The 24,311-nt window shown below is 55.2% G+C and overlaps 1 protein-coding gene across 3 annotated transcripts in view; it reads right to left on the bottom strand.

Annotated features, from left to right (window-relative positions):
- RASSF5 (Ras association domain family member 5) overlaps positions 1–24,311 on the bottom strand; it is a 76,660-nt gene continuing 52,349 nt past the window's right edge. For 2 of the 3 annotated variants that reach the window (XM_036342623.1, XM_036342625.1), the window contains 4 exons: positions 5,629–5,739; positions 4,395–4,692; positions 3,592–3,707; positions 1–2,180 (listed from right to left, as the gene is read on the bottom strand). In XM_036342623.1, the coding sequence (XP_036198516.1) occupies positions 2,028–2,180; positions 3,592–3,707; positions 4,395–4,692; positions 5,629–5,739 (678 nt within the window). In that variant the 3' untranslated portion in view covers positions 1–2,027. The remainder of the gene's footprint in view (positions 2,181–3,591; positions 3,708–4,394; positions 4,693–5,628; positions 5,740–24,311) is intronic. The other variant, XM_036342624.1, reaches the window with a different exon arrangement.

Below are 24,311 nucleotides of genomic sequence, written 5' to 3'. Positions count from 1 at the left end.
TCACTTTTGCAATGAACTTTATTTTTTTAAACCCATATAAGAAAGACATTTAATGAGAAAATATCCTCAAAACACACACACTGGGAAACAGGAGGATAGAAGGCACTACCAGCAGTCACGCCCTCCCCGGGGAGGGGGGGGTTCTTGGTCCATCCTGTTTTCGGAGGCTCGGACCCTGGGTCCTGGGTTAACTGTGCTTCAGATGAAGTCTGCGTTTTCCCGTAACGTTCTTGTTTCATAAACACCCCTCCCTATCTCTTTATACATAGTATGTGCCTTTATGGTATACGCGTACATGAGTTTTGTTTTCTTTTCCAAAAATAAAGCAGCCACCCCCGTCAGGAGGTTCTCAGCAGCATTCACAGCGTTGCAGCAGGAGCCGTGCCTTCTGTCCGTGGTAGAGACATGCAGCGTGAAGGGAAAGGACGCGGCTGCTCCCTGAACTACACAGGAGGGAGGCTTTCCGGGGAGGGAGGGTGCTAAGGCTGAGCATGAGATGGCAGGCCATAGGGTTCTGTGATTAAAATCTTCTCACGCTGCCAGCCCGTCTGGCTTCTGCAGCTCTGGAGACGAGCACAGTCTGTACGATGAAGGGTCAGCACTGCTTCTGGGACCAGGGCAGTGTGGGCTCAGCGAGGCTGCACGAGGAACCGAGGCTTGAACCAACCCCAGCGGGACTGGGGAAGGCAGAGGACGTCGAAGAAAGGTCTCAGAGGCCAGACTGAAAAACCTGCCCTGCTTTGAAAGTTACATCTTTCTCCCTCAGCACTGGAGTGTCTGCATCCGGCTACGTGCTCGCGCTGTGTGGCTGGTGTACTTACGTTTGGGCTGAAACAAGGAGCCAGTACAAGTGAGAGCCCGGAACCTGACCCGCCCTGGCAATGTGGTTTGACATCTCTTCTGGGAATCAAAGCCCAGGAACTTCGATGGGAAGAAGGCTTGACCCTGACCCCTGACCCCACACGGAGAGGGAGGGCTCTCCGGGCCTTGTCTCCCACACCGCTGTGGCCCACTTCCTGGCAGGAACAAGCCAGCTGCAAAGCTTCCGACAAGCTCCCTGCTCCCGTCTCTCTGGAAACAAAAAGGCACTGAGGTCAGCGGGGAGGTCAGCGGGAGGCCAGCCCCACGCTCGCTGAGCGCAGTGCCGCTGGCCGCTGGCCGGCCCGTGCTGCAGAACACACAGGACCACGTGGCTGGGTGGGATCCTCTGGCAGCACCAGATTCCATGCCCCCACCCAGGAGAGGCCCAGGGCCAAGGCAGCCAGGCCTCCCCGTCCTCTCGCTGGTGGAAAGCTGCAGACATTCGGACACGTTTCTCCGCAAGCTCTTTGGCTTCCTCTGGCTGCCTGATTGCCGTGCTAGCAGGAGACGTCTAAAATGGCGAGTAGCCGGTTTCCTTGGTGGAAACACGAGGACGATGGCAGTATAAATACAGTTGTAACTGAAGAACAAACAGTTGTTGACAAAGACGCGGCGAAGCACCACACACACGCAGGTGTACATCTGCCTCTGGGCTCACATGTGCACAGGCTCCGGCGGTGAGGGCCAGGGCCAGGCCGCAGCTTCCCCAGAAATCTCTGAGCCAACCTCAGCCCTGGTACTTCTGACCCGGGGCCAGTGCGGGACAGTCCTTTTATGAGCATCATCCTGCTTTCGGGAACTTAGCTCAGACCTGCTAAAGGAATATGCTACAGCTTTTAACTCATAAATAAGATCCAGTGGGTGGCACGTAAAGGAGAAATAAAGGAGGCAACTATTTGGTTTGTGAAAGGCTTGCAGGTTGTGGGAGGACGCCGGTTGCTCTTGGCACAAGTGCCACTTGGCAGGTGCAGACGGGCGCTGCGCAGCCGTGGGCAGGACCCAGCCCCGTGCACACACGTGTCCATCAGAGGCTGCGCCGCATCTGGGCCTGCTGGTGGGCACACATGCATCCCTCAGAGGTGTCCTGAGAAAAAGTGTCTGTTGCAAAATAATAATTAATAATAAAAATAAATCCGTGGGCGCTGGGAGCCAGGAAGCAGGACCGGTTAGCCAGGTTGGCCTTGGGACTCTCTCAAGGCCTCCTCCAGTTTCTGCCTAAACTTGTCGTACTTCTTCTGCACTTGTTGGATTTTGTCCTGCTCTTCTTTTTCCAGGATGGTTAGGAAGTTCTGGAGCTCGGGGATGGAAAAGGCATCCCACTGCGAAGCGAGAGGGAGACGCAGGGAGAAAACGAATAGGAGACGGGTTAGAAGTCGCCCGACCGAGGGGCCCTGCTGCCTCAGGCTCACAGCTGCGCACAGTCCGCTACTGAACAGGCAGGTGCAGTGAGCAAAGCTTGGCTTTCCCATGTCATGTTAGCAACGCATTTTCAGATCCTCATATATCACCAGCAAGAAGTTATCCATGAGCCGATTATCAATATTCTTAGTCAATAATCTTAAATGTTCTCTGTAGCAGCTGAGATCTTAACAGGGCCCCAGCTGGTCTGCTCCAGCTGTCTGTGGGGTGACAGTAGGCTCCCCACATGCAGACCCTCAACATTGGGAGGAGAGCTGGACTTGGGCTCAGGAGGCTGGATTTCAGCCTGAAAATCACCCTGTGACCTTGAGCTCGTCACCCCACCCTTCTCAGCCTGTTTCCTCATCTGCTGGCAGAGCAGATAATGAGAGAACATAACCCGCAAAGCTCTGCAGAGCCTCGCTGGCCCAGGCCTGCCCGGACGGGACCTGGTTTCTCAGGCTGACCTAGGAGCTGAGGCCCCTGGGGGCAGGGGTTTGGACTCCTCAATCTTGGAGCACATAGGAGTTGTGAGGTTCACCTGGTTCCATCCCCACATTGCATAGGTAGAAAACAGGTCCACACAGGGAAGGTGGAGTAACCACGGTCACAGAACTTGAGGCGGCGGAGCTAGAAGCAGAGGCCAGGCCTTGGAACCCCAGGCCTGCGAGCTGTCCCCTGGGCCAGCGGTGCTCCAGCCTTTCCAGTGGAACACTTTTCCAAACAATCAGACCTGCCTGGGTGACGTGGGGAGAAGGGACAGAGCCCCACTTGTCTAGGTCCCCAAATCTCCAAAGGGACCCCAAGACTGCTCTGCCAAGCCCTAGGCCTCCACTGAGCACAGTGTGACAAACACTCTCCGTCACATGTCTCCGCCTTCCCAGCGTCGCAGGCCCCTGGGGGCACCTGTCTGGGTTCCACCGGTTTATACCACCAGAGTCCTCTAGGGGGAGCGAGGTCAGTGTTTAAGAACCAGGGGAGACAAAAGGCTCAAACACCTCTCTATGGTGCTTGCTGGGCCCGCAGGCCACCCTGGGGCGAAACCACCTGAGCTTACCCAGGGAGTTGCCAGTGCCCGTCCATCTGAGCTCTCAGAAATGAAGCCCATGAAATCCTCTTTCCACAGCCCTTGCCAGACGCAGGCCCGGACTTGCCTCACCCTGGGCCCTGCCAACCTGGCTTACACCCTGAACCTGGGCCCCGCACTCACCCCAGCTCAACTCCTCAAGCCATTTTCCTGCCACACCTGTGCTGGGCAGTGAGGACACACCCCTGCGCCGCCCGCGGTGCCCTGGGGCTGCGGCTGTGCAGCTGCGAAGGGCCCAGGCCTACCTCCACCTCTCCGGTCTCGTTCTCCTTGAGCACAAAGCTGAGGACGTCCGTGTCGGGCCCGGCCAGCAAGCGCAGGTAGAGGGGGCAGTCGGCCACGGAGAGCTTCTGGAACAGCACTGCGAACAAACCGAGAGCGGGGCTGGGGCTGGGCCGGGAGGGGGGCGGGCCCAGCTTGGGTGGGGAACTGGACAGAGCGGTGCTGGTAACAGATGGAGTGGTCCTTTCAACCACAGAATGAACCTGACAAGGAGACGTGCGGAGTGCCTGGCCGCGGTGGCTCAGTGGTTGAGCGTTGACCTATGAACCAGGAGATCATGGTTCGAGTCCCTGTCAGGGCACATGCCCGGGTTGTGGGCTCGATCCCCAGTAGGGGGCGTGCAGGAGGCAGCTCTCTCATCATTGATGTTTCTATCTCTCTCTTCCTCTCCCTTCCTCTCTGAAATCAATTAAAACAACAACAAGAATACACGGGGAGTAACCTTTCATCTCTGGTGTGAGGGCGAAGCATGTTTCCATTTACATCATCTCCCAAAAGATTAGGAGCAGTGGGGCGGGTTCCCTCTCATCCCAGATTAGGGGGTGGGAGCCTGGGTGTGGGTTTCCTGAAGTCACATCTGGAGCGAGGGGCACAGGGAGGGCATCAGCTCCCACCCAGCACACGTGGGCCACAGACCTGCTGCACGCGGATGGCCTGGCCTCACGGTGGTGCGGGAGAGGCCCACCCCTCCCCCAGGCCTGGCGGGTTAGTGGGGGGACAGACAGTTAGGAAGGCGGTCTCTGGGGCGGAGCCTCCACTCTCATACCTTGCCCGTCCTTGTGTATCCGCTTAAAAAGTGCAAACTTCTGGGGATTGTCCACGACCATGAACTTCTTGAGCAGCCCCTGGATGACCTCGCTGACCGTGGTGGTGCTGCTGATGTGCAGCTGCTTGATGGCGTCGAGCGGCAGGTAGAAGGACGTCCGCTTGTCCGTGGTGGCCGCCAGGTTCACTTCCTTGATGGCGTCGTAGATGGACTGGGGCCGGATCCCAGCAGGTACCGTCACCGGCCGCCGAAGTTTCAAATGCACTTTGATGAAACCTGTGTAGGTGCCGTCTTCACTCTGCCCGTGGGGGGAGGGCAGATGGGGTCAGGGCGGGTCTGTCTGGCACAGTCCTTGCCGCTGCCCCGGGGCCCAGGGGCTGCACTTAGCCCCGGGCAGCCCCCCACCTGGCTCCCCGAGTTCCTTCCTGCCTCCTTTAGCCTAGGGGTGCCCAGTGGGCCCCAAGAAGGCCCACGGTATGTAGCTACCAGAAAGGATATTTGGAGCAGCTGTAGCTTTGTCCCAGAGCTGCCTGCCCCAAATCTGCCACCAGCCAGATGTCGATTGCCTTAGGCAAGTCCCCTCTCTAAGAGGCAGGGTCTGAGCGGCCTCTTTCTAAAACCCACCGCCTGTAAGACAAACTCAGGCCCATCTGTGACTGGATTTCCTGGGCCTCATTTGGTTGAAGCCCCAAAGAACCAGTTGCTGCCAGTCACCAGCAGGGGGCAGGGTTCTCCTGCTTTCTCCTCCCCTCCCCACTGAAGATGGACTTTCTGAGCCTGGCACAAAGTGGGCACCCCCCCCTCCCCCTCCTGAGCTCTGTCCAACCCAAGGGAGCGTCCCCAGACACAGGCTGTACCTGTGCAATTAAGAGGGGCTGCGAACACCCCTTGTCCAGGGCTTCCTGGGGGCCAAGCTATGCCAGGCCCTCGGTCACTGTATCTCCCTTTTACCGTAAAACTCGGAGAAGTTAAGAAAGTCTCCCAAAGTCACGAGTGAACAAGTGGAAGAGCCAGAGATGGGATCTGTGTCTGACTCTAAAGCCCATTCCATTTCTCTAAAGGACGGGGCCCTGGCAGCCCAGGCTGTCCGCCTTCCACAGCCCCCGAGGCCCCCAGAGGCCCGAAGAAAGGGGACGTCAAGCGGGGAGCCCCAGAATCCAGAGGGACTGCAGAGGAGCGAGACGGGAAGGGGGTGTGGAGAGGCCTGGGGGCACGGGTGGGCAGGCCCGCTCACCAGCTTCATGCCCAGGCAGTTCTTCTCACGGCTGTTGTAGCTGGCGATCTGCTGCTTGATCTCCTGCAGTGTGGGCGGGCGCCGCAGCTCCTCCGCGGGTTTACAGACATTCTGGAACAGACACAGAGGTGAGGGTGGGTGTACGTGGTTCTCAGGATTCAAAGGGGAACGCCACGCCCTCCCGAAGGCCTCTGACCAGCAGAAGCCAGCAGCAGCCCCACACAGTGGCAACGGATGGCGGGACGCATCTATCTGCTGGGCCTGGAGCTGTTACTACTGTCTGCTGCTAAGGTTTCCACAGCAGCTGCAAGAAAAACGGGCCCTCGCGCTGTCTGCCTGACTGTGGCAGCCAAGAATGGACAGGGAATACAGGAAAAAACATGCAGTTTCTGCAACTCAGAAACAACTCGGTAAGCAGTGAAGAGCCCGTTTTACTCCACAGAAGAACCTAAAATATGAGTTTACGAGAGAAATATTGAAAAGTCACTCCCCTTCACCCCTGCCCTCTGATTGATTCCACTTTTTAAGGGTTGAAACTAATTAAAACCCAGCCAGTGAGTTCTTTTATTTAAAAAAAAAAAATTGCACGGATTTAGGGTAGAAACAGAGGTCACATCCCAGCTATGCCATCGCCTCGCCCACCACCCCTGGGGAAGTAACTGCAATCTCCCTCAGCCTCAGTCTCCTCATCTGTGAAATGGGAGCACTACCTCTCCCTTGGGCTTGTTGCGAGAACAATGTGAAAGTGCCCGTCCCACAGGCATTGACTTTGAACTCTGAGAATCAGCAGAAGCTCTTTTGCTGACGGAGGGTTGCTATGGGAAAGATGCTTTTAGATGCTATGGGAGATGCAAATAAATGCAAGCATGCTCCATCTCCTCAGGGAAGTAACAATAGAGGTGGAGAGACCTGAATGTGCATCAGTGCAGCATGTGCCGACCGAATGACAGCAATTCTCCCGGGGCCAGAGGTGCGAGGGCACAGGGACATCAGCTCAGGCCCCATGTCAAAGGAAGTAAGTGTATATTTGTCAACGAATGAGTGAATGGTGGGGCCGGGGCTGTGGCCCTCTATGATAATTGAGGGGGTAAACCTCCTCTGCCGGGGCGGAGGGACACCCCGCACTCACTCAGCACCGGCTCTGTGCCTGCACTCGGCGTGCATTACCTCACTGAATCCTCATGAACCCAAACTCTGCAAGACAGTGTATTGCCCATTGCACAGGCAGACCCCGGAGAGTAAGAGGTTAGTGACCTGCCTAAAGCCGCCGCCGGCGTGTGCAGAACTGGAAGAAAAGCCCAGATCTGTTCTGCGGCGCTCTTCCTATGACGTCATGACTTCTTCTCATCTCTCCCCCACCCCCGCTCCAGGAACCCCACCCCCGCTCCAGGAACCCCACCCCCGCTCCAGGAAGGTAAAGGGCGGACGGAGCTGAGGTGATGGAGGTCAGTGTTCTTCACGCCGTGGAGGTGGTCCCGGGTGAATTCTGGGTCCAAGCAACTCGGTCCCTCAGTCACCCCCCCAGATTTCTCTCAAGTTCATTGTCAACCACCTTCCCAGTCTTTCCTCATAGTCTGAGTGTGGCTGGGAGTGCAGGAGCCATCATTTGGGGGAACAAATGACTAAGTAGAAGGTTGGTTGGTCCAAACCCACCCAGAATTGGCCTGATCTTAGAAATCAACCCAATTCAGAGAAGGTCAGGGTCCTCTTTTGGCCAAAGAGGAAACAGGCCGAGGGGTCAGGTGACGGTGCTCTCTGGGCTGCCTCCCTAACACCATCCAACACCGTGCCGTGGGCGTCGGGTTTGGTTGGGGAATTCACAGCCCTCGGCCACCACATCACCACCCCGTGAACACCACGGGCACCCACAGCAGAGCCGGACCTGCCCCCTCCCTCAGCAAGCTGTCCCGTGGGGACACGCCACACTCAGCAGCATCCATCACTTCCTCCTCTCACTTTCCGGTCCCACGGAGCCCATACATGCCACGCTCGGTGGCTGCCAAGGAGCGCTGGTGTGGCCCCTCACCCTCTGCACGGAGGCGAGTGACAGCCTTGTCTGTGACGGCATCTTCCCTTGGCCTGTCCTCCCCCTTCACTCCTCCTCAGGGATCTTGGGAACAGCACTGTGCCCCGCGCTTTCACATGCCTGTCTCACATACTACATATCTTATTCCCATTTTACAGATTACAAAACCGAGGCTCAGAGAGGTGAAGAGCGTGCCTGAGTGGCTTAGGTCCCCCTGCGAGTAAGGGGCTGAGGAGGGCCTAGAACAGCGGTTCTCAACCTGAGGGTCTCGAACAATGAAAATACATCCTGCATATCAGATATTTACATGACGATTCATAACAGCAGCAACATTACAGTTACGAAGTAGCAATGAAAATAATTCTATGGTTGGGGGTCACCACAACATGAGAAACTGTATTAGAGGGTCGCGGCATTAGGAAGGTTGAGAACCACTGGCCTAGAACCCAGTCCACCTGAGTCTGAAGCCCATATTCTTCTCCACTCACCACGTGGCCTCCTAGGACGGCCTCTTCTGCTAAAGGGGTACCCCCCTCCCCCTCCCCCCACAATGATCACCGAGGTTCCACGCCACAGGGCTGGATGCGCAGCTGCTACACCAAGGCCTGTCAGTTACGTGGCCTGTGAGAGGCTCACCCAGGGTGCACTGGACCCGTGGGTCAGGCCAGAGGCCCCGGCCCCGGGAGCACCACGGCTCCTGAGAAGATGGTAAGAAGGAACTTCTCACCTCTTCAGCCGCCAGGATGGAGGGCCCACCCTTTCCCTACTGGACCCCGATTCCAAAGAAGACCACCCAAGGGGAGCACTCCCAGGACACCTCCTGTTTGCTTGAGCCTCACTGTCTTCATTTGCTGTTGATTCATTCATCCAGGGACCTCAACATAGAGCTGCTCACCCTTTCCCTGCGCACGTCTCTGGGACCTGGCCTGCCCCGCCTGCCCCCTGGGAGCTCCCGGTCGAAGGACCGGGGTCCCGTTACTGTTCTGCGCTCCGTCCGCCTCTGCAGCACGCAGGCTGCTGCTTGGAGTGAAGAGCCTTCTCATACTCATCTACTTAAAAGAGTTAATGGATGGAAAGAAAACTCTAGAAGCTCTGGGAGATCTCTCATAGTTTCCAACCGAACTACAGCCATCTCTCTGTAAGAAAAGGCATCTGTGTCCCCGCTCCCACTGGCCCGTGTTCCAGGCCTGGTTTTGAAGGCAGCCAGGGTCGGGACTGCTCTAACCCAGGGCTTCTTCCTGTTCCCTTTCCTTCAGCAGATAACCCATCTCTTCTACCCCGTTCCCACCCACAAACCTGGGGGAGTGACGTGAGTGGCCACGGGCACCCCCTCCAGCACTGACGCAGAAGACAGCCGTCCAGACTCCACCACCCATAGTCGGGGAGCGCCAGGAGCCCTGCGTGGCCAACACATGAGATCTCACGTCCTGGGATGTCAGCCGCAGGGCTGGGCTGGCTGCTGCCCACACCAGATCTGGCAGACAAGGTCTGACCCACGGACCGAATGAATCACCTCCCAAAATAGGCCAGCCAGTCAGCCAGCCAGCTACAGCCACAGGGACCTCCAGTCCTTTCCATCCAAGGGATGGTACGAAATCTAGACCAGTGATGCTTAAACACGGCCACACATGCTGTCCTCGGGGAGGGATCGTCAGAAACTCAGCGCCTGAGCTCCATCCTGGACATTTCATTGGTCTGCGGTGCACCCTGGGCACAGGGAGTCTGGAGTCTCCCAGGTGATCCTAATGTGCAGGGTTGTTTGAGAAGAACTGGTATTTGCAGACCTCAGGGGCCCCCATCCCGCTGCAGGGGCCTACAGACACCCACTGCCCAAGTATCTGCTGTGTGAACAGATCAATAATACAGTCATCTTGCCCAGCTGTGGCTCAGTGGTTGAGTGCCGACCTATGAACCAGGAGGCCACGGTTCGATTCCCAGTCAGGGGCACATAGCCTGGGTTGCGGGCTCCATCCCCAGTGTGTGGCGTGCGGGAGGCAGCCGATCAATGATTCCCTCTCATCATTGATGTTTCTATCTCTCTCTCCCTCTCTTCCTCTCTGAAATAAAAATTTAATTAAAAATAATAATATAGTAATCTTCAGAGGATAAGGCAAAGACCCCAATCGCTTCACCCGCCAGATTCTCAGGTGCTCAGAGTGAAAGATTTGTCTCTGCCCCTGGCACAAAGGTAGGCACCAGGCAGACGGAGTTTGTCTCCTGGGGTGGCCCACGCTGGAGACAGAACAGGAAAGTCACTCTTACGATTTAACCAATACTGGCTGTGGCCCGTGAGGGTCTCTCCTTGGGGGTTTACACATCTCAGTGCATCTGGCATGGGATTTGTCTGGTCTGATTAAGCCCTGGCATTGGTAGCAGATGGTTTAGCTGCTCCCAAAGCCGCCAGCACATCTAGGGCACGGGGGTGGGGGTGTATGTCCTGAGCCATAGAAAGGGCTGCGTCCTCTCTTTGCTCTGCAGGTTATTGGGGTGCAGAGACCTGAAGAGGCTGGGTGTGGGCAGTGGTGCCCGCTGAGAGAGTGACCCTCAACATTTTCTATTAAAATATCCTTAACAACAAAATACAAAGCACCAGCCCCTGGCAGTCTGGGGCCTGCCTCCAAGCAGATTTCCCTCAAGTTGAATTTTACCTGAAGAAAAACACAACCAACACCAGCTGATTGTGCAATCTAAGCAATGGCACGTGTGAAGTCTTAGTTTGGTCACTGGGGGTGACCCAGCGATCTGAGGAGAATAGGGCTGAGTGAGTCCTGTACCTTATCCCCGGGTACACACGGGGCAGCCCCGGGAGCGCTGGCAACGAGGGGCCCGGTGAGGGGTTGGCCAAGGTGACTGTGTCCCACCCTCAGGGTGAAGCCATCAGATTAACATTCATCCCATTTTTTTTCTTGACCTAAATCACACAAACTTCATTTTTGTCAAAAATTCCACTCTCTCTGTGAACTTCTTCCTGCACACGGCTTTGCCACACGGCTCCTGTCTGCTCCTCTCCAGTCCCGCCGTCTGTCTAGTGCCTTCATCTGATCGCCCGGGTCCTGAATGATGACGATGATCATCCTTACGGTTCTTTACTGGCTAACCATGTGCCAGGCGCTGTTCTACTCGCCACCAGTTTATGAGAAACGTACCATTATCGTGCCCATTTCACAGATGCGGAAACGGAGGCCCAGCAAGGTTAAAACAAACCTACATCTAAAGCTAATGCTGTAGTAACTGGCACTTAAATACGCACCTACTGATGTTAACCTCCAAGTACACCGTCCATCTCGGTTTTTCTTCCCAACTAGACGGAAGCTCCTTAACACGTTAAGCGCCATGTCCTCACTGGTGACTGACACTATACTGTCCACCCCGAAGACAAAACGGGCTGGGCGCTTCACGTGTTAATGCCTTACACCATACTTCCATTCCTCCTCTATGCCCAGTGCACTGAGTACTAAGCAGATATAACAAATACTTGCCCAGGAAACTTCAATGCCCTGGACAGCTGCTCAGTGGTTAGAGCGTCAGCCCGCAGGCTAAAGGTATGTGTGTTCAATTCCCTGTTAAGGGCACGTACTTCGGGTTGTTGGTTCTATCCCAGGCCCGGTTGGGGCGCGTGCAGGAGGCAACCAACCATGTGTGTCTCTGACATCGATGTTTCACTCTCTCCCCTTCTCCTCCCTCCACTCCACTCTCTAAAAATATCAATGGGAAAAATATCCTCAGGTGAGAATTATATATAAAAAAAAAAAAAAGAAAAAGGAAACTTCAATGGTCCCCAACTGGCTACAGGAGAAAAAGAATCTAACTTCCCCTTAGGAATTACAGTACCGTGAGCCTTGGATTTCAACTTGGACTGTGCCTGTCTTGTCCACCTGGCATCCCAGAGCCTAGTTCCAGCTTGGCACAGAGTAGAGGCTCGGGTAACACCTGCAGGATGTTGGGGTGCTGACTCCTATTACTAACTAAGTGATCTTGAGAGTCAGATAACCTCTTTGAGGCTCAGTTTATGCCTCTACATATTGGGGTAAAATTCCCTTATTGCTCACAGCATTGATGCAAAAGTAAACAAATGAGATGACGAGTGTAAACGTGTTTGGGGAAAGATCGAGCCCATCCAAAGGCTTGTGCTGTTACTATCATTCCAGGCGTACGCAGTCCGACCCCCATGGCGCTGATTCAGGACTGGCCCATGTGCCGGGGAGTTTGCTCACTTTCTCTACGCTAGTGGTTGGCAAACATTTTCTGTTTGGGGCCAGACAATATATATATTTTAGGCTTTCAGTCCAGATCGTCTCTGTTGTAGCTATTCAACCCTGCCACTGTAGCACGAAGCGGCCATAAGGTGAGTGTGTTTCAATAAAACTTTATTCATGGACTCTGGCCCCTGGGCAGCAGTTGGCCTCTCCGCTCAACACGGCTGTTTGTGCAGTTCCTCCTGCCCCAGAATACAGAGCCTCCATCTGCACTAGCTCCATCTTCTCCGTTTAGGTTCCCGATGAGATTCCGCGGCACCTCCTCATTCTCCGTTCTCCTAATATACTAGACCCCTGACATTTTAATTCCCAAATGGAGACAGGTGTGCAGGTTTGTTCTGGCCCCTGCCTTTTCCTGAATCATACTTCTGCTGAGTCCTGTTTCCTGTGTATTTCCTCACAGCTTCAGTTGACAGGCCTTCTGTAACGTCACACTCACCTAATGGACATTTTTTACAGGCAGACAAAGGCTTTATCACTTCCTTGGAGTTCCGCTAACTCTCCTCCCTTCTCCAGTGAGGAGGCAACAGGCTGGCTGAGGGAGGGGTGCGGGGGGCCTCTAGGCTCCCTCACTGGCTCAGGGACTCACTCCCAAACTCCAGCCCCCAAGCCTCAGATTCCTGTTGTAGCAAAACTGAAAATTACCACATGCCATGGGCCTCTGCAGCTGCTTGCACATGTCAAACCCACTACTGCCAGGACCTATAACCTGCATGGCTACATGCAACAGCTAATTACAGGCTGCCTTTTATTGTTCAATTATTGTTTCACATGTGCTCATACCCCCTTCCCAATTAGGTGCTCCCTGGAGGGAAAAAGACAGGCTGTCTGATGACTGCGCTTCTTTTGTACCCCCTGCGGGACCTGGCTGAGCACCGGGCTCACCTCCAAGGTGTCAGATAAATACCTGTGGACCGGGCGGCAGGGAGAAGGCGGAGCAGCCCGGTGAGTCCCAGACCAGGGCCCAGCGATGGGCGCCAGTTAAGTCCAGGAGCGCCTCCCACCAACCCACACCCCAAGAGGCTGATGCGAAGGAGGTGTGGGCTGCATGGGGCTCGGGCTGAAGGCCAGCCCTGTGGCTCGGTTCCTGGCAGTTTCCTGGTGGCAACAAATGCCAGACCACCCAATGACCTGTGACCTCCGGGGAGCCACTTCCCCTCTCAGGGCCTCGGTTTCCTCATCTGTGAAATCATGAAGTGAGACCAGCAAGGCTCCGTGTCCCTGTGCAGCTCTAAGATTTTACATACAAGATAGGGTGGCTTCTTTCATCACTGCTTCCTCTTCCTTTTCAGAGAACAGGGTGCGGGGCTGGGCTTCTGGGAGGGCCGCTGGGGGCTCGTCCGAATTGCAGCGATAACGGGTCTGAAGCAGCACCAAGACCCGTTCCCACCTCCGCCACTCGGCTTGTCGGCAAGACCCCATCGGAGCCGAGCTCAAGTAGGTCTGAACCCTCTTAACGCGTACGGCTCAAGAAAACAAAACAAGAACTACCCCGGAAGCCATTGGCCGTGAGCCTTTGCCACATTTCCTCTTTCTTGGCTCTTAGCACATCCGTCAGCAGCAATTCTCATGCCCCTCCGGCCTGTGTCGGGGAGGAGAGCTCCAGGCGTGAGAATGGCCGTCTGCAGACACCTCCACTCCGTCCCTCGGCCCAGCAGCTGGGCTGAGCCCGCACGCCCGTGTGTCTGGCAGGCCTGTCCTGAGTAGGAACCCCTGACGGACAGGGCAGACACCCAGCTGTCCCGGCTGGTTGGGATGCCTTGCTCCAGGCCCAGACCACATTCAAGGCCCATGGGTTCCTCGGCGATGGGCTGGACCAGATGGGAAAGAGGAAGCCGGTGTAGCCTCATCGCGGGCCCCCGCCCAGGTCCCCAAGGGCCGGTGCCCAGATGGCTTTCCCAGGCAGCCTGGCCGTGAAGCGGTGACTCCCATAGGTCCTTCTCCCAATGGACCAAGGTCCCAGAAACAGAAGGGCTTCTACTCCAGAACTGTGCTCTCCGACAGGCTATTCCCAACAGAGGAAGGAAGGAAGGGGCTTCAGCATGGAGCCACCCGTCCAGCAGAACCATGTGGAATTTGACTGCTTGGGGGGAATATAGAGGAAATCAGGGAAAACCAAGGGGGGTAGTTGATAAACTGGGAAGAGAAGGAAATCCCCAAAGACAAAATTGCACAGCAGATGGCGAATGTCAACAGTCAGTCAACAGTTACTGATCGAATTGCCTAGGGGTTGAGGACTGTGAAAGGCACCTTGGGACATAGAACTGACAGGGTGGTCCCTGTCCTCAGGAGCCCACGGTTATCGGAGGAGGGAAGACAGACACACACGTGGTGAAACACCAGGACAGGCACGCACAGTCCGCACAGGTCCCCGCAGCTTTCGGGGCGGCCTAGGTGGGCCCCGGTGTACGCATGTGATACCAGCGAACTCGCCAGGAGGCCAGCGTGTCCTGGGTCCGGGCACGGTGTCCCTCACTCTCTTAGGTGACCGTCTCAGTCTACAAGCGGAGCAGGTAACCTGGGGTGAGTCAGGGCCAGGGTCAGCTGGGTGAGCCCTGGGGCTTTGGAGCTGCAGTGACTTAGGTTCCCGCCCTGAGTGCCTCATCATCATCATAAGAGTCACCATGGCCAGGCACTGCTCTGGCTTCACAGTCACAATCTCATTTAACCCCCAAAATAACACAATGAGGGGTGGGTGACATTACCCAGAGTCCCTCTCTTCACCACTAGACCCTGTGCCCTGCACATCCGGCTACAGGTTGGCCTCTGCCAGCCTTGCTCTCCATCTGCGAACTTGGGCAAGTCAGTCTCACTGGGATTCAGATTTCTTTGTGACATGCAGCTACCAAGGCCTTTTCAATTATATTTTTATTGATTTCAGAGAGAAAGGGAGAGGGAGATAGAAACATCAATAATGAGAGAGAATCATTGATCGGCTGCCTCCTGCACGCCCCCTACTGGGGATCGAGCCCACAACCTGGGCATGTGCCCTTGACCGGAATCAAACCCAAGACCCTTCAGTCCACAGGCCGACGCTCTATCAACTGAGCGAAACCAGTTAGGGCTCAAGGCCGTCTTTATACATTTATTGTAGAGGTGAAATGAGGTGGCGCTTTGGAAGTGCTTAGGACAGTCAGTCTAGAGCAGGGGTTCTCAAACTATGGCCCGCAGGCCACATGCAAATACAAATATTGTATTTGTTCCCGTTTTGTTTTTTTACTTCAAAATAAGATATGTGCAGTGTGCATAGAAATTTGTTCATAGTTTGTTTTTTTAAACTATAGTCCGGCCCTCCAACCGTCTGAGGGACAGTGAACTGGCCCCCTGTTTAAAAATTTTGAGGACCCCTGGTCTAGAGTGAGCACCGTCATCACCAGTAGCCATTGGCACCACAGTCCACAGGCAAGTTTGGTTGCTGGGGATGGACCCGATATGGGAGACCTCGTGCCTTAACCTTGATCCCTGACAGGTGTTTCCTCAGCCAGGGCCTCATTCTATGAGAGCGTTGATATAAAGACAAATATATTAATATCATATATAGAGGCCCGATGCACGAAATTGGTGCAAGAGTAGGCCTTCCTTCCCCTGGCTGCTGGCACCGACTTCCCTCTGGCACCCAGGACCCAGGCTTCAGTCACAGCCCCGGCTTCATCAGGAAGGTCGTCCGGTCAAATTAGCATATTACGCTTTTATTATTATAGATAGATTAGAATACTTTCTTCAACCTAAAAGTTCACTTTTTCTCCTGATTTTAAAAGAAATGAAAACATTTTTTTGGGCCCATAGGCTATTGTGGGCCCTTGGTACTATATGCCAACTGTGTCTCATGGACAAGCGGGTGCTGCTTTCAGCTCTCGAGTCCCAGGTAGGGGGACCAACTGTCCCAGTTTGTTGGGGACTGAGTTTTCTCAGGATGCTGGACTTCTGGTGCTGAAATGAGGACAATTCTGGGCAAATCAGCACATTTGGTGGGACTCCCTCCCTCTCTTATCCTCTCTACTGCAGGCCCCAGGACACTCACGGCTTGCTCTTCTGTAAAGCTGCACTGGCCCCTTGCCCACCCCCAGCCTGGCCGCCTCTGCAGATCAGCACACACCCCAGGAGGTTGACTCCAGAGTGTAAGCTCCCCAACAGAGGCCCTTCTTCCCCAAAACAGTGCCTGGGACACAGGAGGGGCTCATTAGACATTTATTTAATGAACTGAATAAAACAGAAATAGTAAGACACATACACATGCATGTACACACATGTGCATATACACATACCCTGCCCCTAAATAAGGACACGAAAGGTTCAGTTGTATGAGCATCCCAGAGGACTCCTAGGCCACAGCACCTGTCTACTTCAGAGACAGTGACGAGGAAGCAGAGGTGACTGCTGCCCTCTGACTACCTTTGAGGGCCTTCATGCAGCCCCCCTTTCAGCCCAGAGACTGGAAGTATGAATTCAGGCAGAATAGGTGGCCCCCATTCTGCTGCGATGGCCACAGGGATTTTGCCCTGGGACATTTTCTCATGTCCCCCCCCCCCCCCCCCCCCTGCAAGTTTAGAGCTTGAGGTCTTCCTTCTGGTTGGTTTTCCTCCCTGGATTTCCATCTCAGCCCCTTACCTCCCCCAGCCTCACCCAGGTCAGTCTCCTTTCAGTCCCCCGAGCCCTCAGTCTGACCTCTCAGTGCCTGGAACTGACACATCCTTTGGGGATACCTTCCTCAACCCTCCACTTCTATCTAGATCAGGGGTGGGGAACATCCGGCCCGCAGGCCGTATAAGGCCCGAGCAATCATGGGGTCTGGTCCTGCCAAGGCATTAAGGGTGAGTTAATTAAATGTTTGACCAAATATAGCAGGTTGATTTTTAAGTTGATAATTTTGTATGGCTCTCGAATCATGTTAAATATCCAAATGGCCCTTGGCAGAAAAAAGGTTCCCCACTCCTGAATAAGTGGACTTTCCAACAACATCAGCTTGTACCGCAATTACTGCAGCACTGGTTCCAGTCTCTGTGCAGTCGTATTAGTTGTGTACAAACCTGTCTTGTCCATTAGACCATGAGCACCCCAAAGTCAGGGACTGCACCTTCTCCATCTCTGTATTCCCAGAGCATCCAGAACCGGAGCACTGTGGCGTGGACGAGAGATGATGGGGGGTACGGTGGGCCCCAAGACCTCATCCCACACTCTAGTCTCTCCTGAGGCCGGACTCAGCTCTTTCAGAACCAAATCAAGGAGGATTCCATTGCAAATCACATGTCTGATAAGGAATCAATACCCAGAATATAAAAAACCCCTACAACTCAACAACAACAAAACAACACAATTAGGAAATGGACAAAGGACTTGAATAGACATTTCTCCAAAGACATTCAAATGGCAAAATAAGCACATGAAAAGATGTTCAACATCACTAGTCATTGTGAAAATGCAAATCAAAACCACCATGAGAAGATACTACCTTACACCCAGTAGGATGGCTACTATAAAAAACACAGGAAATAGGTATTGGTGAGGATGCAGAGAAATTGAAACCCTTATGCCTTGCTGATGGAAATGGAAAATGGAACAGCTGCTGTGGAAAATGGCATGCCGATTCCTCAAAAAAAAAAAAAAAAAAATTACACAAGAGTTACCATATGCTCCAGCAATTCCACTGCTGGGTATCTGCCCAAGAGAAATGAAAGCAAATAGTCAAACTAATACGTGTGCACTCATGTTCATAGCAGCAGCATTCACCACAGCCAGAAGGTGGAAGAAGCCATGGACGGTCGGCGAATGAATAAACAAAGCGTGACATCTGCCTCCAACAGAACACTGCTCATCTATAAAAGGAGGGAGATTCTGAGATGCCACATTATGGATGAACTTTGAAGACTTTGGACTAAGTGAAAGTAAGCAAGTCACGAAAAGACAAATGCTTGATGACTCCACATATCCGAGGTTCCTATAGTCGTCAGCTCCATAGAGACAGAAAGTGGAGATGTGGTTGTGGGGGGCTGTGGGGAGGTGGGCAGTGGGGAGTCACTGTTTAATGGGTTCAGAGTTTCAGCTGGGGAAGAGGAGAAAGTTCTGGCGATGGTGCCACAAAGTTCTGGTGACGGTTGCACAACAACGAGAATGTATGTACTTCATGCCACAGACTGCACACCTAACAACGATGAAAGTGATGGATGTTTGCAAGTATGTTGTTACCATAAAAAAGGAGGATTCCAAGGTCAGAAGAACCGGAGGCCATAAAACCAGCTCGTTTCATCTGGTTCCCATAAAGTGGGGCGCCTCCCTTACTTCCTCTATTCTCAGCAAGGGAGGGGCCAACCCTGCTTCTAAGCCAGCTGGCCCCATCACCCCAAGTCCTCCAGGGGCAGGCTCTTCCCTGGGCACTGGGAGTGGCCAGCTGCTCTGAGTAACGGCTGCGCATCAGGGGTGATCTGCTCAGAAGCCCAGTCGTCTGACGCTTTCCAGACGACTCTCCAGAGGGCAGCTCAGAGGCAAAGGAGCCCGAGCTCTGAGATCTGGAGGGGCCTCGAGGTGAACTAGTCCCGTTGCCTACATTCTGAAGCAACCTGAGTCCTTAGGTGACTCAAGTAGTGAGGACCCCCTACTGCTTCAGATGCTCTTCCTGGACCCTGCCACGGCTAGCCATGGCTAAGGAGCTACGCCAGGCTTCCTGAGCTCATCCTTCCCTAGAGAAATGGATGCAACAGCAAAAGGAAGACTTGGGGACACACTGGACCCTAGAGCCGCAGTATGCTCTTACAGTCACGGAGTGAGAGCTGGGGGCTGGCTCACCGTCAGAGCTACCCATCGCCCTGTCCCCAGATTGCTTCCTCACCCTCACAAGGTGGGGCTTCCCTGCACAAGACACCCCCAAATTATTTCCTCACCCTCACAAGGTGGGTGTCCCTGCATGAGACACCCCCAAATCGCTTCCTCACCCACACAGGTGGACTTCCCTGAAGGAGACACCCCCAAATCGCTTCCTCACCCTCACAAGGTGGACTTCCCTGAAGGAGACACCCCCAAATCGCTTCCTCACCCACACAAGGTGGACTTCCCTGAAGGAGACACCCCCAAGTCGCTTCCTCACCCTCACAAGGTGGGTGTCCCTGCATGAGAATGCTTCCAGTCCCGGTCCCCAGCTTCACGCAGAATCCCGTGTGCTAAGAGCCAGTGAAACCCAGCAGCATCGCTGGGCCACGAGAGAGGGTGGCCCTGGGCGTCCAGCCCACGTGGCCTAACTGTGGCCCTTCCCTGAGCGGGACAGGAGGCCGTGACGGCAGGAGCCCCTCTCCCACCACGCGCTGCATCCAGCTGGGCCGAGCTCCCTGCAGGACAGGGGACCAGCACCAGACACCCTGCAGGGAATTCGGAGGTGGAGAGCTGCACGCGGAGCAGCGCCCGGGTCCCAGCATGCCCGCACTGCCCTCACTTGCTGGGAGGGGAGGGGCAGCTTGGGACTGGCACCAGGGCCAGGACACCAGCCTGTGCTGCCCTGCAGGAGGGAGTGCAGTCCTTCTTGGCTCCCTCTGCCTGGAGGCCCCACCTGTGCCTGCAGCTGTGGGCTGGGGTGTGCTCGTGCTGGAGGCTCCTCGCCAGCCCACGCTTGGCCTCCTGTCGCTGTGCTGCCTGCCCGGTAACCCCACCCCGCGCTGGCGCTTGGGGTTCGTTTCTGATACCGAAACATGTCTCAGTTGGTTATTAAGTAGCTCACACTGTCATACGGGCTCAGGGACAGGGACTTTGACTTCCTCCGTCTCCTAAACGGTCTGGCAAAGTGCACTACCCTCACTGACCCCTGCTGGCATGGGCTGGCATGGGGGGGGGCACCTTTTGGCCTCACAGCGGGGGCTCTGACTACTTGGATAGTTCTGGAAAGTGCTATTGGAGAGGCAGGCAGCTTAGGGGCCAGGAGCTCTGGCGTCAGACTACTGGGGCCCAGAGCCTGGAGCTGCCCTCACTCCTGTGTGACCGTGGACACATCACCGCACCCCCTTCTGAGCCTCGGGTGGGTAAATGGATCCGTGTGTAGTTGTCCTGAGGATTAAATGAGTACGTACAAGTAGAGCACGTAGAGCAGGGCCCGACACATAACAAGGCCCAGGAAGCAGCGAGTATTATTACACATCCTGACCCATTCCCAGCAGACCCCTAGCTCCTGCCCTGTCTCCGTCCTGTGAACAGAGCCTCATACCTCCGCACCCCAACAATGAATCCCACATCCCACGTCAAATTCAACAACCGTCTGCCTTTCCCCAAATGGCCTTGATAATAAACCCTAGGAGTTCTCCGTGGGTTCGCACAACCAAATGTTGGGCCCTCTGGCACTCATTCTCCACGGGGGGGGGATGGGGGAGGTCATTCCATTTTATGGGAGGAGAAAGGGAGGCCTCTCGAGGTGAGCATGCTTCGTGAGGTCACATGGAGTGAAGACTCCGGTTCCCAGGCCGGAGCCCCTGCCCACTCCAGCCAGGCCCACGGAGAAGGCTCAATCTACAGGGATCGCCAAACCGGATCTTCACTGGCTCAGAATTCAACTGGGAAAGTAAGACAAATGAGGAGTGTGCTGGTGCCTCCCCCTCCATCTGCCCCTGCCCGTGTCTGAAAGGCAGACGGAGGAAACCTGTCCCAGTGGCTCTCCCACTCCTCACTGGGCGCCTCTCTCCCAACCCCCGAGGGCCCTGCCTGAGGAAGGGCCCCGCCAGCTCCTGCCAGCAGGTGCCAGCCTGGTTGCTTAGGGACCCAGCCCGGCCTGGCCTCATCCTCCAGGGCAAACAGCTGAGCAATCACAGATGGGGCGGAGGGGCCGTGCGTGCGTGTTTGGAAAGCTGTCCTTGCCTTTTCTGCTCACTCAGTGAGATTTTCTTTGCGGAGTGACTGGAAAAACCCACCAATTCCACATCCAGAATCTTAACAAGCTTCCCTTGGAAAACATCAGCCCTGAGATCAGCTTTCACAGACCTTGCCCCAAAGCACTCACCCAAGTGTCCTCCGGGGCGGCGGCCTCTTGGGGCTCTTGTGATTGAGAAGGAAGCCCAAGCCCACTGCTCCCGCATCAACCTGCAGTGAGCACCCGCCATGCGCCAGGGACACCATGAGGAACCAGGCCGGCCCCTCATCCAGAAAATCACAACCCATGGAAACGAGGGCAAGGAGAGAAAGGTGTGGTATTTGGGGAGCACAGAAGGGGGTGTTCAAGTTACAACCAGAAACGCTCTCTAAACACCCCAACTCACCAGCTCCCACATTCTCCAGACAAGCCCACACGTGCCCAGCCACGTGTGCAGATTAAACACGCCTACTGCCTCTCCACGTGCTCCAGCCAACGGAGGGGCCCTGCCTCACACTCTCACTGGAAGGCGGGTGCCCTGCAGACCCAGCTCCCACTTATCCCCCACATCAGGGCGTCAGGGACAGTTCAACACCACTCTTCACACTGGGGTAGCGCCAGGAGGTGAGGAAACTGGGGGCTCACGAACTGGAGGTGGGTGCAATGACGATAATGGAGTGTGGTGACCCAGATTCCCCGAGACCAGAACAGGAAATTGGCTGAGTGAGAAAAACAGCTTCCGCCTATAGGTCACCAGGGTTTGAGATGGGCGACTTGAGCTTGTTTGGAGCCTTTCAGAACGTGGTCTCATGCAAGCTACACGTGAGCAGTGGGAAGAGCATGTGTTCTGAGGTTGGACAGATGAGGAGAGGCGGGGCCACGACAGCACCATCGACAGAAGCCACGGGCTCAGTGATTCCAGCCTGAAGTTTCCTGCCACTATAGCTCGCTTTTCCCTCCTGTCCTGACTTTAAATGCTCCTGATCTTAGCAAACGTATCTGGTCCTCTCGTCCCCAGAGAATACTCCAGGCCAGGCTGGGCCCCCAGGCTCTTCTCTGGGGGATGGAGCCACCTGGAAGAGAACACCGAGGCCCTGAGGACAAGGCTGGGTCCTCCCCACCGGAGGACTCCAAAGCCGGAAAGGGCACAGGTGTGGGCGACCTGGCAAGTCGGGAGCAGAAGGAAGAGGAGAACATGGGCTCCTGGGCACCCAGGCTGGGCCCAGTGGGCCTGCCCTTCCAGCTCAGGGGCTGGGAGCTGGATCCAGAGTCCCAGCCAACCGTGTGAACCAAGAGCTGGAATTCAGGGCTTGAGATCAGCCTCTAATCTTCCTTCTTTTCCCAACTATGTAAGTGGGTGGATGATGTAGGTGCCGAAGCTACAACCGGAGTTGCTTTGGAAGGAAAAGCCAGCAGAGTCGGGGCTAATGTGAAGAAAGAGGGGTGGGTGGGAGGGAGGAATCTGAACAAACACGGCCGTGAGGGTGTCTCGGGCAAGTCCCAGGGGGTCCTGAAGAGAGGGCTCTCCTGAGCCATTCAGGTCCTCTTCCTGACCGCACCCTAGGGAAGTACCCCCTTACAGCACTTGGCGGTCAGCACCTGCAACCCCTGCCAGTCCAGGAGGAGCTGGTGAGACGGGTCTGCTCCCCTGCAGGGTGGCAGGGCTCCCAGGGAAGGAAGAAGACGAGGACAGGCGCACCAGGCGCACGTCACCTGTGTTCTTGCTGAAAGGACCAGAGGAAGCGCCTGGGTCGGGAAGACAGAAGTGGCCCGGCCACCGCCCCTCCGTTACCGGCTGGAGCTGGGATGAGCCAGGATGTGCGGCCTCCACTATACCACACGCCAGTCCCGACCGCCAGGAGCTGTCACTCCACAGTTTTGTCCCGCCCATGCGGTGACAGCGATGGGGGCAGCTCTGAGCGGGACCTCAGGGGCCCCGGGTCCTCAGCTCTGTCTCTATTGAGCTGTGTGAACAGGGACAAATCCTTTCACCTTCTGGGCTGCAATGTGCCGCCTCGAAGCCGCGCTGGAATCTGTGATAAATGCGTGTCTTCCCTTTCAAGTGAAGCCACCAGCCCACTACCAAACATTCCCTGCACGACGGCTCCTAGACTTCAGTATATATGAGGGTCACCCCAGGAGAGTCTTTTAAAAAGCAGATATGAGGGTCCTACCTCCGAAGGTTCAGGAGCCAGTAAGGCTGGTGTGGGGCCCCTGAATCTCCATTTTCAAAAAGTGACCCGAAGAATAATCACGGTGAAGGTCCCGCACTGAGGCGTCAGATGCTACAGAGGACCAGCGAGGCGCTGAGTGAGGAAAAGCTTCTGTCCTCGAGGAGTCCCCAGGGTACCGAGGGGAGACAGGACCCCACTCCAGGAACGGCGCATCCTCCGTGACGGACGGAGAGGCTCAAGGTCAAAGAGAGAGACTCCGGCCCTTCACCAAGAAAGTGTGAGCAGCGCTTCCCCGAGGTGATTGGCAGAGAAGGCGTGAGGAGGGTGTGTGGCAGAGACGGCTAACTGCTCGCCACAACCGGCTTCCTGTTCCACCTGGGCTCACAGACTTCATTTCCCAACCTTCTCCGTGGTTAGCTGTGGTCATGTGACCGAGTTCTGGCCAATGGCATGCGGGTGTCAGAAACACACCATTTCCAGACCTGGCCAGCAAAAATCTCCCACGTGTGACTGTGGCCCCCACCGGCCGATGTGACTTTCCTTAAAGGAGAAATAGACTTTGTGTTCAACGACTGAGACACAGGGGCTGATGGCTACAACTGTCAGTCCATCCTGATTATACGGGATGCAAGCACGTGGTGTCGGCTTTTGCAACCAGTACTTGGTGCTGCCTTGAACCTGAAGGAGATGCAGGTTCTCATCTTATAGGGCTTACCATCTTTTTTTATTTTTATTTTTAAATATATTTTTATTGATTTCAGAGAAGAAGGGAGAAGGAGAGAGAGAGAGATAGAAACATCAACGATAAGAGGGAATTAATTGGTTTTCTCCTGCACACCCCCTACTGGGGATTGAGCCCACAACGCAGGCATATGCCCTTGACCGGAATTGAACCCGAGACCCTTCAGTCTGCAGGCCGACGCTCTATCCACTGAGCCAAACCAGCTAGGGCAGGGCTCACCATGTTTGCAGAGAAAAGCAACACTGGTAAGGACCGGAGAAAACAGCCAGCATGCCCCACAGGGGTGAAGTGCAGACAACAGCCTAAAAGAACACCCCATGTAGCTTCGCCGTGAAGCCTTTTCCCGTTGGCCTTGGGCTGGGCAGGCTTCTGAGACAGCACATAAAAACGCAGCTAAAGGGTCCAATGGTCCTGAAGATTTTTACTTCATCTTTATTGCTCCAATTTGGAACTACGTCATTTTTAGTATTCTTTTCTTTTCTCTCATGCCAAGAAGGTCAGGGGCAGGTGTTATGCCTGAGTCTTGGCGCGCCTGCTGCTGGCATAGAGATGGGGATTTCCCTGGACAGTCCCAGGGCCATCAAGCTTGGCTGACATCCCTGGAGCACCACCGAGGCCCTGTCCAGGGAAAGGCCGACTGGCCAGGCCAGAGAAGACGGGACAAGTG

This window comes from Myotis myotis, unplaced genomic scaffold, assembly GCF_014108235.1.
Source record: "Myotis myotis isolate mMyoMyo1 unplaced genomic scaffold, mMyoMyo1.p scaffold_m19_p_18, whole genome shotgun sequence".
Taxonomy (NCBI): Eukaryota; Metazoa; Chordata; class Mammalia; order Chiroptera; family Vespertilionidae; genus Myotis; species Myotis myotis.
The sequence above is the reverse complement of the archived record's forward strand: the minus strand, read 5'-3'. Positions and strand labels throughout refer to the sequence as shown.